Source organism: Argopecten irradians, chromosome 11 (assembly GCF_041381155.1).
Source record: "Argopecten irradians isolate NY chromosome 11, Ai_NY, whole genome shotgun sequence".
Lineage (NCBI taxonomy): Eukaryota > Metazoa > Mollusca > Bivalvia > Pectinida > Pectinidae > Argopecten > Argopecten irradians.
Window position 1 is genome coordinate 15977508 of NC_091144.1, and position 15839 is coordinate 15993346.

A 15839-nucleotide genomic window follows, 5' to 3' on the forward strand; every position below is an offset into this window, starting at 1 on the left:
GCCTGATGTTTTCTCGTCTTTTGTTTCTTGGCGTCCTTCCACTGATAGTACTAAGCGGGTATTGACACCACGTGGGAAAACAACAATTAAAACGAACCTTCATTGTAACTGGGATTTACACAGTTAATTCTGCATTTGTCGAATGCTGTAACTTCATCTAAGGCCATCGATTTAGTTGTTCTGGATTTACAACTTTCATTTTTTCCCTTTCGGAAACATAACCGGCCTTTAACAGTTCACAGAAAAAGTCGTGACGAAAAGAAGGACATTGTTGAAAAAGACAATCCTTACCGAAGATTTCATTCTTGAATGAATTACACTACTCCATTCTGGTCTATATAAACGTCGGGATCACTGTTCCTCTATGGTTACCTTACAAGCGTCTCTGTCGCTTCCATATATATGGCTTTGTGCTTAATCCGTCGCAGCTTGACAGTCTGGGAACATTAATCACGAATGAGGCACGTTGTTTGGAAATTATCTGACACAAGAGAAATGTGATGTATTGTTTTGTTTAACCTATATAAATAAATCAATCTCATAGATAGTGGGCGTTTCGTTTGTAAGGGTCGTCGATGCGTTTGCTGTCAATGAATATCAGCAAGCAGTTTTTAAGGCGTTTTAGACTCTACAATATCTATGCTTGGGGATGTGGTTACATATGAAGCCATGGCCAGCTGGGGCAATTACTACAAGGATATTTAAATCTTTTTGACAAATAGTTATGTGGTAGTTAACTCATTAACATTTACTGTGGAAAATGAATCAAACAAAACTGTATGAATGTTTAAAATGTCTTTCAAAAACATCTCATCTCATAAGTAAGTCTTTACGAAAGTTTGAAAATGGCGATGTCTTATAGTAGTATATTAATTGACCATTAATTTGCAAAATGCGATGCAATTCGCAAAAAGTGAAACCTCCAATAATAAAGGATTAAGAAAATTCACTTCATTCAGTCTCACTCGCTTTTATAATACTGATAACAATAAAATGTTAAACATATTGCAATTGAAGACTTTTTAAGACTTTGAACGGATATATATAACATTCGGATCTCCTCGGATGTGCTAGACAGTACCTTTGATGTAATAGGTGTAAGGATATGTTAGGCATTGTCTTCGGCGGGAGGCTTATTTACGCCCTTAGTACGCATGAGGAAATGAACAATTATTGATTTTTGAACTACTGTAACAATACCCGTCTAGACATACAAAAATCCCGTTGCGCCGATGAAGTGACGATTTCTGCCATGTTGTTTATTAAAGAAGTCCTATATATTCGAGGTCAATGTTCATAAGTTATATCCGAGGAGTTCCGAGTTATATTTCAACAGCAAATAAAACGCGAATGTGACGTAAATGTGGCGTAATGGTATAAACCACATGCGTGTTTAGCTAGGTGATTTGGTGTCGTAGATCGTGAGTTCGAGGTCCAGATAGGGAACGAGTCATAAGATATCTTTCTTCGTCACTAGTGATATGTGATATTATATAACACATGCAACCAAACAGACCAGAGTTTGAGGTAATTATTATTATAAATCAAAAATATTAGGAACCTTTTATTGAATGGCATCATTCAATTTTTATCTGCGCAAACAACAATTCACCTCTTGAATATTCATAAAACAAAAATATTGCACGACCGTGTGGCACAAATCGCAACGTGATATACAGACTAACCACTGTCTAATAGAAAACTAAAATTGTAAGTAGCATAAATGATACCATAGACCTTCCCTTTAAGTCATGTATTCCGTTCTATTCTCCGGTCAGGCATTGCCGGGATTAGGTACAGACAAGTGACGTTTTAATGTAGGAAACCAATACAACGAAAGATGTTTCATAACGATTTTCTTTCAGAATGATTGTTTTAAACGTGAAAGTGATCATCGCGTCATTCGTTCTCCTGTCCGTCTTTTCCAATATCTCTTTAACTCTAACGCTTAGGTGGTGGTCGTTCCAATTAAATACATGATTGTCAAGAAAGGATGGAGAATCATTTGGTTTTTTAGTTTATAAAACCTGACAATGAGGATGGATTAACAACTCTTTTACGCGATTATCGCTAACGAAAATAATAAGACATTTGGAAAAAATAAAATAAAAAATAGGGCTGGTAAAGTTTAGAGTGATTTCTATTTCAAGATGTAAAGGAAAGTGACGTCTTTGCCAAAATACCAAAGTGTTTGTGTATATACACCAGTTTGCTACTTGAGGTGACCCTGGAGATTCAGTGAAATTGCACTTTAATGTAAGTTAACAAAATCGCAAAGAGACACAGATCCTTACGATATACTTTCGAAGCATGCAGTTAAACATTAATAAAGTCAATGATAACAAAAAACATTGATAATAAAACGTCACATTTTTTCTGAATCACTAATTTCATTTTATGTTTTTATTTTTTATTATGTCCATTCAAGATCTTCGTTTTCTGCTGTACACAATCACTCACGGAACCCGTCCCAGGCCGTCCAACATTCAATGTAATTACCTATTGATTCTAAATATTTCATAATGTAGATGTAGATGTTAAATATAAAGGACAGCGGAAAAAACACATCCTCAATATGACATCTGCCCAACACTATATGAAAATAATTATGCTATTGAAAGGACTTTAAGCCTACTAGCATCAATCAGTTGCTTATCACTTATTTTGGTTCTTAAGGTATTGACGAAAAACGTCTCTCTATTCGGTAGGCTGCCATCGGTTCATACATGAACATAAGACCTACATTAATTCCGGAATATATGTACTTTATTGTCCATCTCTCTGTGATTAGATTGTACACACCACGCCATCGCTAGTAGCCTACTATATTACTATTTGTCGTTCCAGTTACACACATGCTTTGTGATGGGCCTCCCTCAGAGGGTCGTTCGCTCTCTGTGTATGGCTTCTATAGTACCATCAGGGAAGAAAATTCACTATCACATTATCTCCATTCGCGATAGCCAGTGTTCATTTGGGATATCAATGAAAATATCAAAGAACCAAGTGATGGATTAATTTCCGATGAGTAGCACATTACTTTGAAATGCTCTAGCGGCAGACAAAAATAAGAGGAGGAAAAATTTTGTATACAGATTTTTACCTGATGCGTAAACAATTGAAAACAGAGGTTGTTTGCTTTCAAAAGAAAATAAGTATTAATCCTTAATTTGTGATAACAGTTTACCAATGTTTTAAATCAAGTTTCAATAATTTCTGGTGATACAAAATTTAAGATTCTTAATAACTTCATTCTTTACCTGCTTGCTGATTTTGGTTAATATATAAACACAAACGTTGCAGTAAATGAGAACATTTCACTAAACATGTGATTAAGCTAATTATCCATTAACTCCTTAACTTTCAAGATTTTTTTTATAAAACGCACGCAATTCCAATATTTTGCACCCTTTTCACCAACAATTTTGGTAAATAACCCATATATATATATATATTAAGAAACTTTATATCACACCCTTTTCAGATTTTATATGAAAAAAATGTTTTTGCGTTGATGACCTTACCATAGCAACCGGAAATTGGAACTTTCACAAAAATGTAAAAGTTTCTTAAATTTATAGCTCTTAAACCTATAAAAGTGATTTAGATGTTTATTTAACAACTTAATAATAATTTATATCATTAGATAAGATATGAATGTCACATTTACAATTTCGTTTTGGTTGTTACCATGGTTACCAATAAATATTTACATGTATAACCTATGATATCTGAAAATGTTTTGATTAAGCGATGTATTTTCCCTGTCTTAGCTGTAGCAAAAATGTTTTATTTCATAATTTTGGTTACCTTATAACTTGCATAATTTTGGTTACCTTATAACTTGTATAATGACTTTTGAAGAGAACAGGGCCAAGTTGATGACAAATTATTGAATTTTGTATGATATACTCTAAGTTACTAGGTATAAATACATACAACTTCTCTAGCCAAAAGTATTCACTACGATGCTCTCCCTGAATCCCTTGGTAGATCTCATGTCAGAATTGAAGTTACTGCTCTGCGCCTCCTTCTGGATTACCCCAGTTGTGCCCGATGAATACCAATAATCAAAGCGCCCTTTGAAAAACATGTTGTACGCGACTGATTCAAAATCCTAAAAATTAGCATATTTGTGAGTTATTTGTTTATTTGTTCGGTCAAGGACGAAATGTATCTTTATATAATGCGTCTGACTTTGTGTAACAGAACCCACTCACGTATTTTCTGTTCCTATCTGTTTGGAAAGAAACATGTCCAAATACTTCATTTAGCTGATCTTGAACACAATAATTGACGAAATCGTAAATGTGACTTCGCTGGAAGTTGTTGTTGACAGACAAGGCATGCCTCAATGGTCATTACCACCACTTCTGTTCAGTGTTGTTATGTAGGAAGAAAACGCGTTTTCATAGGTCGGCTGATCCTTGTCGCATTTAACCAGAATTTGAAATCAGAAACTTCACTTTTGACGTGAGATCTGCCAAGTGTTTCGGGGAGAGTATCGTACTGAAGTACTGAATACTTTTTGCTAGCGTAGTTGAAATACATACAGTTTAAAAAAATGCTCATATTGAATACAATAGTGCTACAATGAATTGCAATGAACTGCCTTCCTTTCTATAGTTCTGCTGATCGCCACGTTCCTTTGAAGTATACACGTAACGGTTTGGTTGAAACCCCTTCCCGCTTACTCTAACTGGTCGTTTACGTGCAGTTAGTGAAGGTATCTGACATCATTAGAGTCACTTATATACACTAATTTATTTTAAAAAAAATGATACACCATCGTTTACCTGCAGTTTGTGAAGGTATCTGACAGCAGAAGAGTCACGTATATACACTATTTTATTTAAAATATAGATACACCATCAGATAAAGTTAAATTTACTACATTGAATTTTCTGCTCATAGCATGTTTATTTTCGATTAAAACGAGAAATGGGGTCGATATATATTTACATATACATCGATATGGATTTCATTATATTTTGTTTTGAAAAAATCAAAATAATTATATTTGAGACTATTTTCTGTATTGCCTGAAGCTGTTGCAGAACTGTACCTCCACTAAGGGGAACCAAAACGCTAGGACATTACATTGTATGTCCCTTTCGTATTGATTGTCTTGGAGACGAGTCTCACTGTTTGTGTATATTTGTAAAACGAGTCAATATTAAACTATAATCCGCTGCGCACGAACCCTCTCTGTTTCCACTATTGTGCAATTCATTGTGATGGATGCAAGCCATGTATATAATATGATAGAGGCCCGGGTCCTAACTTGCATTGTATGGTGCGATAAGACACGACACGGTTCTCAGTTTTAAGATGACCACTGACTGAATTAGTTGTTCATGGTACATTTATAACTTGATAACGAGTACAAAACCGTTTACTTAAAGAAGATAAGTGCACAATGTACAACTATTTCAGAATAAGTAATATCAAGTAATAAATGTACAACTAGTTCTCTATCGACCAGAAATAGTAATTTGACGGCTCAATCGGGCTACCGTACATTTATGCTTTACCTGTACATGATTTAAACTTGTGTAATGTTAATCTATTATGCATACATGTAGTTGAGAGAACGAATCTTGGAATGTTCTTTACACATACCAGTCTTGATATTTGATCATTTGTTTTGATGGATGGAATTTAAACAAACTGCCATGTTACTGATGTTATCTATGTAACTTTGTCTTCTTTCAAACAAATATGAGAAGAATCATCAATGACACTTAACCTGACGAACACTAGATAGTTTTTGTGATATTGGGCAAGTCTTATATAGTGTTACTGCACATTTTATTTTCTTCTAAAAATGCATATGTCTGAAATTTCAAAAAAACCCACATCAATATGGCGTGTCAGATTTCCTTCCGAAGTGCAATACTATATATATTTCTTTTTCTTCGTCACATTTATCAAACGATGTTTCAAAATTCATTTTTCTCATAATGAATTTCTTGTGTGAATAATATTTTTTTATCTATATTTATATAGTTTGAGAAAATCAACTAAAAATCGAAGCTCATCTTCATCGCACAGGTGTTTGTTTTGTACTGATGCCGTCAAAGATAGAAATTGTACCGAACCGCGATTTTCGTCAAGGTTATTATCGCTTTTGTAGAGACAATAGAAAACTTATTTCGGCGTATTAAGAATTACAAAATTTGAGTATTTTGCCCAATAGTTTTTCGGTTTTCTTGATATGTATAGTAAATAGATATTTTCCTTAATTTGCATTAGAATTAAGTTTATTGTGTAGTACACATAATACTTATTACATATGTTAAAGCTACAAAAAAGTTATTGCTAGGGTTTGTTTGATTATTTTAACGTCCTATTAGCAGCCAGGGTCATATAAGGACGGCCTCCCATGTATGCAGTGTGTAGCGTGTGTGAAGTGCGTGGTGCGTGTTTTGGAAGACTGTGGTATGTACGTGTTGTGTCTTCTTGTATAGTGAAACTGTTGCCCTTTTTATAGTGCTATATCACTGAAGCTTGCCATCGAAGACACCAAGCAACACACCTCTCCCGGTCACAATATACTGACAACAGGCAAACCAGTAGTCACACTCCCTGTTTGCTGAGCGCTAAGCAGGAGCAGAAACTACCACTTTTATTGACCCTGGTGTGTCTCGGCCAGGGGACAGAACCCAGAGCCTTCCTCACAGGGGCGAACGCTCAATACAAGGTCAAAAGTGAAGCGGTGCCAAGGGAGGCATTAGGAAGGATAAAGTCAGTTAGGAAGAAGAGAAAAGATAAGATCATACATTTTGTCGCTTTTTACGATCAGTTACTTTTTTTCTTGCTATTAGTTACATATTTCGAGATACGCCATCTGACACACGACGTCAACAATTTAAAAATGTTCGGAATTAAGTTGGCATAACTTTTCAACTCACTGAAAAGAATAAAGACGTTGCCAAATATATGTTTACCTCGGGTAAAAGTTGTTGGTTGTTTTCTGTAGTTTTACAACGTGTAAACAGTATCCCGATAGCTCAACATAAGGGAGATGTTGCGATATTTCTAACACTGATACAAAAATTGCGTAGAAATGCGTTGTTGGGAGTTAAGGGGTTAAACAACCTGGCTCTGGAAATCTTCTATAGACAACAAACTTCTTTCTCCCGCAATTCACTGATTTGTCAACGGTTTCAGCCGTGGGGAATTTTTTTTTCAACCATAGGTAATGACAGATTGCGCGCGCTAACCTTTTGAACCTAAAGACAATTCAGTGACGTCATGACTTCATCAATATTGACGTGCAGACGATGAAACCATGTTCATGTAGCGGTGAAAATGCTTCTTTTCCGGCTATTATCTATTCTTTTTCTTTTGTATATGAGAACAAAATTACAACCCTCGGAGGAATTCCTGAATGTCCAGCCCTCGGCAAGCCTCGGGTTGGACGTTCATGAATTACCCCTCGGGTTGTGATTTTGTTATCACACCTTCTAGTAGGGAAATGTTCTATTAATCTTTCATGTTAAAGCAACTTGGAACTATCTGTGCCTCAGAAAATAACGCACTATTTATGTTATATCTCTGTCTGTTTACCGCCAACTTTATGAAAAAACTGTCAAATTAAGTGGAGTCATGTCTCGAATATCGAATTATGGTGTCTGAATACGCATTAATGCTATTCTCAATAACGCGTATACCCCAAACACAGCTCGATGATAGGGACAAGTGTGTTACAGACACGACACATTAGATAGGCCAGTTTAGGTAGAAACGACACACATTAGATAGGCCAGTTTAGGTAGAAACGACACATTAGATAGGTCAGAGTAGGTAGGCATTACTCATATGATCGCATTAGCACGTCACTGTTCCCTCTGCGTATGATTAAACTGGCTTTTATCTCTGATTCAGGCGTTAACATATCTGGTTATTTTCATTTCATTTCAACTAATTTTATTGAATCAATTAAAAGGATTGGGCAACAGGCTATGCCTATATAAGCCCTTTCCTAACAAGAAACTATAATCAAATTAAAGTATATACATGTTTAAGTTGATTAAACAACATCTTAATTAAACAAATTTGGTATGTAACAAAAGAATATTATAATTACTATTAATATGCCAAGTATTATACTCTTATGGATATATAAGTTTGGGAATAAATTTCAAATTGATATTTTTTTTACATAATATAATTGTACAAGGGAGTTGATTCATTAATAGACTGAATGATATTACAGTAGTAAGACTAGTAAGCCACTAAATTTTTTTTGAAGTTTTCTCAGTTTTAATAGGTACATAATCCAGTGATTTTGACTATGTCTGGGACTACAAAAGTCCATAGCTAATTATTGGCAAAAGCCCCTAACACAGGCAAATCCTAGATACGCACCCAATAAAACTGGAAAAAGAGAGTAATACTTAGTATCATCATGATCGTGATTTAACAAAAAGGATTCATATAATAAGAGGATTTTTTTTAATATAGAAGTTCTGATCGCCATCACTACCCACCATCGCCATACAGGAAGTTTATATACAATAATAAGAATATTTGGACATAATTTGGATATTTGGATATTTGGAAGATCCAAACAAAATGGGTGTACAGACACACCCGCACACACACAAATATATGTTTGGATATATAAATAAATCAGATAAGTCGTTTGGTATTCATTAAAAAAAATTGAAACACATTTGAATATATTTGCATTAACGTCATATGGGCATTGTAAACATCCATTTAGTGCTACAGTAAGGGAATTACGAAGTGGTTATTTTCATATAGTTTCAGGGTATCAATTAATATTTGCCTTTCATTAATAAAGAGTGCGCATTCGAACAAATAATGGAAAACAGTTTCTTGTGGGTGTCGGCACTCGCAATTTGGAAAATCTAATAAGTGATCATTGAATAAGTCATAATTAAGATTACTAGCATTATTTCTAAGTTGGCAGAGTATGATGTTTAATTTTCTGGGTCCATAATTTTGAAAAGTGATAGTTACTTTACATACCTTTTTGTTCTGTTTATTCATTAGGTGTTTGAATTGTGAAAGAGTTGGTGCATCAATAAGTGAAGTGTCTAATTTATTGTAATCACTTAATATAGATGGGAAATAACTGCTAGAATAACTTTCAGTTCTGCAAAGAGGCGGATTAAATATTCTGTTTTCTCTCAATTGATATCTATTATTTATATTGTCATTTATGTATGGATTTATAATATCTTTTAGGTATGGTGGTGAATCAGAGTTTAAAATTTTATACATAAGGTTTCCCACTGTAATTCATTATAAATTTTTGAATGCGAAGTACCTCTACGTAGACCAGTAATTATTCGTGCTGCATCTAAATGTATCGATTCTTAAAGTGATTTTTCAAATTCTGCACAATTATCCCAGACTTCACTAGCATATTCAAGAAATGGCCTTATATAAGTTGTATTTTCTATCAACTGAGTTTTTAAGATTTCGCATGATGTTGATTCTTTTGTATGTTTTATTATAAATATGTTGTATATGTTCTGACCACTTTCCATATTCACTGAAGGTTAGACCTTTTATTCGATAATGGTTCATTTAGAAAGTGGATTATTAATTTCTTTTTTACGACTAAAAATTATAGTTTCAGTTTTAGACGCATTAAATTTCAAATCCCACTTATTAGCCCAATTACTAACGTTTTGTAAATCATGTGAAAGTTTTTTCTGCTGCTTGAATTGGATTATATCTTTAATCACATATATTAATGTGTCATCAGCAAAGAGTTTGATGTTGTCATCAGCATAAGAGTTTGATGTTGTTATCAACTTGGTCTGTTATACCCTATCAAAAGCCTTGCTTATCATCTGTTAATGTCATTTGTCGCTCTGGGTCTACGCTAGTCCGTTATCCCTACCTATATAATTAGGCTTTTTTTGTAAAACAAAAGTCTAATACATACTGTATATAGGCAGGTTTAGCGGACTAGGTCTATGTCATTCGAATATCTGCGTTTACTTTTATAATACAATAAGGTAGATATAACATATGTCGGTTAAAGTGTTAAAGGTTAAAGGTGAAAGGATAAACCAGCATGTTTCAATATGTATTTTCCTTTATGGGATTAATGCCATTTCCCTATATTTGACTGTATAATTTGTAAGCGGTATGATGACTCGAAGCAGAAAGCAGAACCAGTGGTTATTCTCAACTATGGTAAATAAAGGGCGGCCTCCGCTATAATCAATGTCCTACGTGTAATGACTACTTATATCTTTTGGGAGACTGTGGCATGTTTGGGTTGTGTCTCCTTACGCTAGTGTTGATTTAACAACTTTATGATTGAAACTCTGTGAACTGAAAACAGAAATAACAGTATCTAATGACCTCCTCAATTTAGACTTGAGTCCCTTGAAACTTGATTGCACATAAATCGCTGAGTCACACTCATAGGTGTCGACATGTTCAATGAGAAGTTAAAAAACTGTGTTTTCTTCTGTCTATCATTGGCTAGGTGATGGGATGCCGTATATCGTGAGTTCGGGGCCCAGATATGGCACGAGTCAATTAATTGTCATGATTTGTTAAATTGTGTTTATTTGATATTTAATAATTACTAAACACAATGTATCATATACACTATGTGTTGTTGATCCAAATATTTAATTTGACAATTTCCACAGTGATCATGTCAGTATATCGAACCGAATATCACTTCGTCATAGAAACGTCCTTTTTGGGGATGTGGATGTGGCGCGGTGGTAGAAGGCGCAGGTATGTCTGGCTAGGCGCAGGTATGTCTGGCTAGGCGATTGGGTGCCGACATTTGCTGTGTGTATAAGGTTAAGTCAGTAGATTAACCAACAAACCCTGTACTTGTACAGTCGTCATTACTTTCAAGTATGTAACTTTTGGGAAAATCCAAAAAAAGGATGAATCGCCGTGTCTCTATAACACGAAGCAGCGATCAAACTATATATGTGGTTGTTTGATTATACTTAATGCCCTATTAACAAGTAACGTCATTAAGTTCGGCCTACCTTGTATGCAATATATTGCGTATAATTACTACTTCTCTGTTTTGGGAGACTGTACAACCAACTAAACATTTTTCCTTTTTATAGCAATTATGCCATGGCGATGGTGTGTTTCTTTCCTCGAATGGAGCTTTTTTCTTTTATAATCACGGATGATGAAGTATCGATGGCCATTACTACTGTAACAATGAATATGTGTCTACGTCTTTTTGGAAGATAAATGTAAAGTGTAAACCTGTATTTAACTGTTGTTTAATTTCCACTATCGCAACACACGTTTACAGCTTCATTGGTTGTCTCTTTTCGTTCCATATTTTTGTTGTTGTTACCGTGTACAGCTGGCAGTCATTCTATAAACTGAGTGATACATATCAATGGAGATATTTATTCGTTTGTATTCAACTTCAAACAGAAGGTAATGCATTGAGATATAATGATGTCTTCCTCTGTTTCAGACGTACATTCACGCTCCGTTATGATCAAAGATAAGACCGACAAATCTGGCCAAACCACCATGAATCCTCCTGGTGACCTTGAAGTCATGACACATAGGTGTACGTCATTGATGGAGCCTGAGGACATGCAGAGTATGAACCACAGTCACCTGGAGTTTATTGTCAAGGAATTTCGGGACGCAGATCGCTGGTTTGATGTTACAACAGAAACGTATTTGATTATAGCATACACGATCGTCATAGTGGCTGGAATACTAGGAAACTCCCTCGTGTGTCAAGTTGTTTTCAAACATCAGTATTTACGTAAACCTCGTCATATCCTCATTGTGAACCTCTCAATCTGTGATATCCTCATGTGTACATTCTGCATGCCGTTTTCATTAATCAAGCTCACTTTGAAAAACTGGCATCTTGGAGAATTCTTGTGTCGTGCTGTTCCAAGTCTTCAAAATATTGATGTGCTGGTGTCTACTTTTACGATTGTTGCAATTGCTTTCGACAGATACCGCGCCATTGTTAATGTGACTAGAGAGGAGGATTACCGTAATATACTAAAGTATATGGTGGTGCTGATCTGGGTGATAGCTATACTGTGCTGTATACCGATGTTAGTCTTCCACGAAGTCGAGGTACCGTGCGTAATGGAGTATGGAATTTATCAGATTTGTACAGAAAGGTGGCCTTCGCAGACATATAAAAGTGTATATACCATAGCGTTGACATTTGTGCAGTATGTCATGCCACTCACAGTCGTTATAACGTTGCATACAAGAATATGTTATGTTCTGCGCATGCGCATTCGTAGTGACCCAATAACCGAAACGGAAATAAAAAGAGTTTTACGTGATATCAAACGAAATAAAAAGAATATGATGCTTCTGTCAGCAGTCGCTGTGTCGTTTGCTCTAACCTGGCTCCCTTGGACTATCCTAAACTTGACAGCTGATTTCGACTATCGTTTTTTCATTGACAAAAATTTCAATCTTATGTACGCAATTTGTTTACTGGTAGCTATGACATCCTCTTGCATTAACCCGATCATGTACGGATGGTTCAACAGTAACTTTCGTAAAGCATTCATCAACGCTATCTTGTTTTGGAAAAGGGAGGCTAGCGATTCTTTGGAACTCATAACAATCAAATCGGACTCTAGGGAGAGACGAGGATATGGCGGAAATGACACTGGTTCAAATAGCTGACTTATCACATTGTCCTTAGCCTTGCGTTGTTCTACATTATGATATGATTTACAAGCTAATTAAGTGCATATTCGAAATTGCGTGTTTGTACTTTCACTTTAAATAACATTCAAATCCTCATTCACTTATGTTGACAGATAAAGATTTTAAATATATTCTTGTACAAATTTTACCTTTACCCTTTGATCCCTGTTTGAAATAAAGACACATCTATCAGCATTAATCAACCTCTTCGGTTTTACATTTACCAAAAGGGTACAGTTACAAGGTTTTGCATATAGTTTCAGTTGATTTCATATAGATATGATTTATAGTTATCTAGTTTGGTTTGTTAGACTTAACGTCGTATTACAGTCAATATAAGGACAGTCGTCCTTGTGTGTGGTGTGTTGCCGGTGTGAATGGCCGTATATTTTACCGCCGGAGACACTAAATAGGACACCTCACATGGTCACATTATTACGACAACGAGCAAACACTCCTTCCACTACTAATCAAATGTTCTTTGTAAACACATTCAAACGTATCAGCAGTATATAACACCATACTGTATAACCACAGTTATACGTGGGACATTAAGATTCGCTTTATTTGTGGTCAAATTAATTTTCGCAACAGTAAGAAAAAAGCCCATGTCTATAATACTTTGCATGAAGCTCATTATATTATCGAGAGGTTCAAACACTCTTGTGGTTTGAATCTTTATCCAACAGATACTCGATGATATTACTCTAAATTCCAAACGTTCAAGTGACATAGTCATTTGATTTTTTTTTTACTTGACTGATGTTTTATAATATACGTTATGATAATATAATGATCGTTGCCATCCATCGCAGGTAAATGTTTTAATCCATGTCAATTTTCAGCAATATTCTTTTAGCATTTTTTTCAACGTTTTGGTTTGAAATATATTCTTGGGTGGTATTCAAATAATAAACTCTTACTTTCCGCTTCCAGTATAATCAGCTGACCCAAAACAATCTTCTCAAATGAGGGTTGAGGGGCAAACACAAGTCCGTTATTTCTATCGAATTCATCTTTTTTCACATTAAATACTTATTAGTTACTAAAACATTTGGCTGTGGTCTGTATTGCCTTGCCTTCAGTCATATTACTTTAAAAAATGACATTGAAGTATAAAGATTTCTTCCGACGAATTAGTATCAAATGGAAAGGACAAGTATAGGCCTAGCCTGTTGTCTTATTCAATTACATACCTACCATTTAGAATGATTTATTCACAAAGCAATAATTTGAAATGAAATTAGTATCAAATAGGGCAACGAGAAATTACCCTGTGGAATTCAACAACTATACATTATTCTTCCCTATGTATTCCCTTTTGTTTGTTTGACATTCACCACTAGGTACTGATAATTCTGTACTGTGACAGAGTATCTTTTGGTCAACAACTGTCAGTAAGGTGGCATCCTGGTTTTCGTTAATGTGTTTTCGGATTGGTCTGTCAATTCGCATTATTCTAGAAGGGTCAAAATAACGACTGAATATGGCATTAATCACCTTAGATATTGTTTTTGGGCTAGAGATACAAATCACTTTGCAGGCATGGTGGATTGGAAACTTGATGGAATGTGAAAGAGGAAACTGTTGTTTAGGAATGTAATGGTATTGGACTGGCAATCTAGGGCGACCATGGTGAACGGTATTGGACTGACAATCTGGGGCGACCATGGTGGACGTCATTTGACTAGCAATCTAGGGTAACCATGGTGAATGGTATTGGGCTGGCAATCTAGGGCAACCATGGTAAACGGTATTGGACTGACAATCTGGGGCGACCATGGTGGACGTCATTTGACTAGCAATCTAGGGCAACCATGGTGAATGGTATTGAGCTGGCAATCTAGGGCGACCATGGCGAACGGTATTGGACTGACAATCTGGGGCGACCATGGTGGACGTCATTTGACTAGCAATCTAGGGCAACCATGGTGAATGGTATTGGACTGGCAATCTGGGGTGACCATGGTGAACGGCTTTGGACTGACAATCTAGGACGACCAAAGTGAACGGCATTGGACTGGCACACTGGGATGACCATGTAGAACGGTATTAGACTGACAATCTGGCGCGGTCATGGTGAACGGTATCGGACTGGAAATCTCGGGTGACCGTGGGGGCCATGGTCAATCGGTAAAGGATTTAGCTTGTTGAAGCAGGTCCCGTGTTCGAACCGCTATAATTTATCCTCTCCTGCTACAAATTTGGCCAATTTTGCCAACCACCATTTTAATTATTAGTAGTAGTCTTGACACAGTATATGCGGACTTGTGAGTTTTTGTGTCTTCGGGAGTTTAAGACGAAGAGGGCGCACTCGCGGGACTTGAATGGAGGATCACCAATGACCAATGCATCGGTATCTCAATCACTCAATAATAACAACTCAAAAATATATTTTGTCTCTTCTGTTACAAGAATAAAAGGAAGTTAACGGACATCCAAACATGCGACTAGAAATTACAAATGGTGTACATATTATTTTCTTCTAAACGTGTTTTTAAGATTGAACAGTATGGTTAATGTAATGATATTGTTAAACAACCAGTGAATTTTTATATATTTTATATGTTGAATACGTTAAAATATTACATGTAGCTCGAATCAACCACTATTTCGTAACTTGCAGTCAAGCATGAAGATCAGTGACCTTCAATTATCAGATGTAGGAACTGTAGAAAAAATATTTGTCTTAGAAATTCCACTTGGGGGAATAGATTTGATAGGAAATCGTATGTGCTGGACCTGCTGGTTAGGGAGTTGCAGAGCTTCAGAGTTTAACATGTGGACTAGAAAATACATGTGAATGAAAATGACCATTCAAAGGTTTATTTTTGTCAAGGTAAGTTTAAGACATGTGCAATTTGATGTAAATTTGTGTAAAGCTAGTGCACAGAATTCAACACTGTATGCACATAAACAAAACATAAGATACATGAAGTAGATTTTCATAAAAATAAAAAAGAAAAAAATATGTGTGAGATGACCTATGAGATTTGCGTTCATGCAGGATTAAACATTTAACCTTGACTGTAAACATTGACATTGTCGTCCATGTGACATCACTTGTTTCTGTGGTTTGTATGGAACGTCGTCAGAAGTAAACACATTGCAACAACTGTCTACAAATACACACCAAATGCAAGGAATTCGCACGTACA

General features: G+C 35.6%; 1 protein-coding gene across 2 annotated transcripts in view; it reads left to right on the forward strand.

Moving 5' to 3' along the window:
• LOC138335729 (neuropeptide Y receptor type 6-like) overlaps positions 1-12789 on the forward strand; it is a 37348-nt gene extending 24559 nt beyond the window's left edge. For both annotated transcript variants that reach the window (XM_069284893.1, XM_069284892.1), the window contains exon 2: positions 11459-12789. In XM_069284893.1, the coding sequence (XP_069140994.1) occupies positions 11479-12657 (1179 nt within the window). In that variant the 5' untranslated portion in view covers positions 11459-11478 and the 3' untranslated portion in view covers positions 12658-12789. The remainder of the gene's footprint in view (positions 1-11458) is intronic.
• The last annotated feature ends 3050 nt before the right edge of the window (positions 12790-15839 follow it).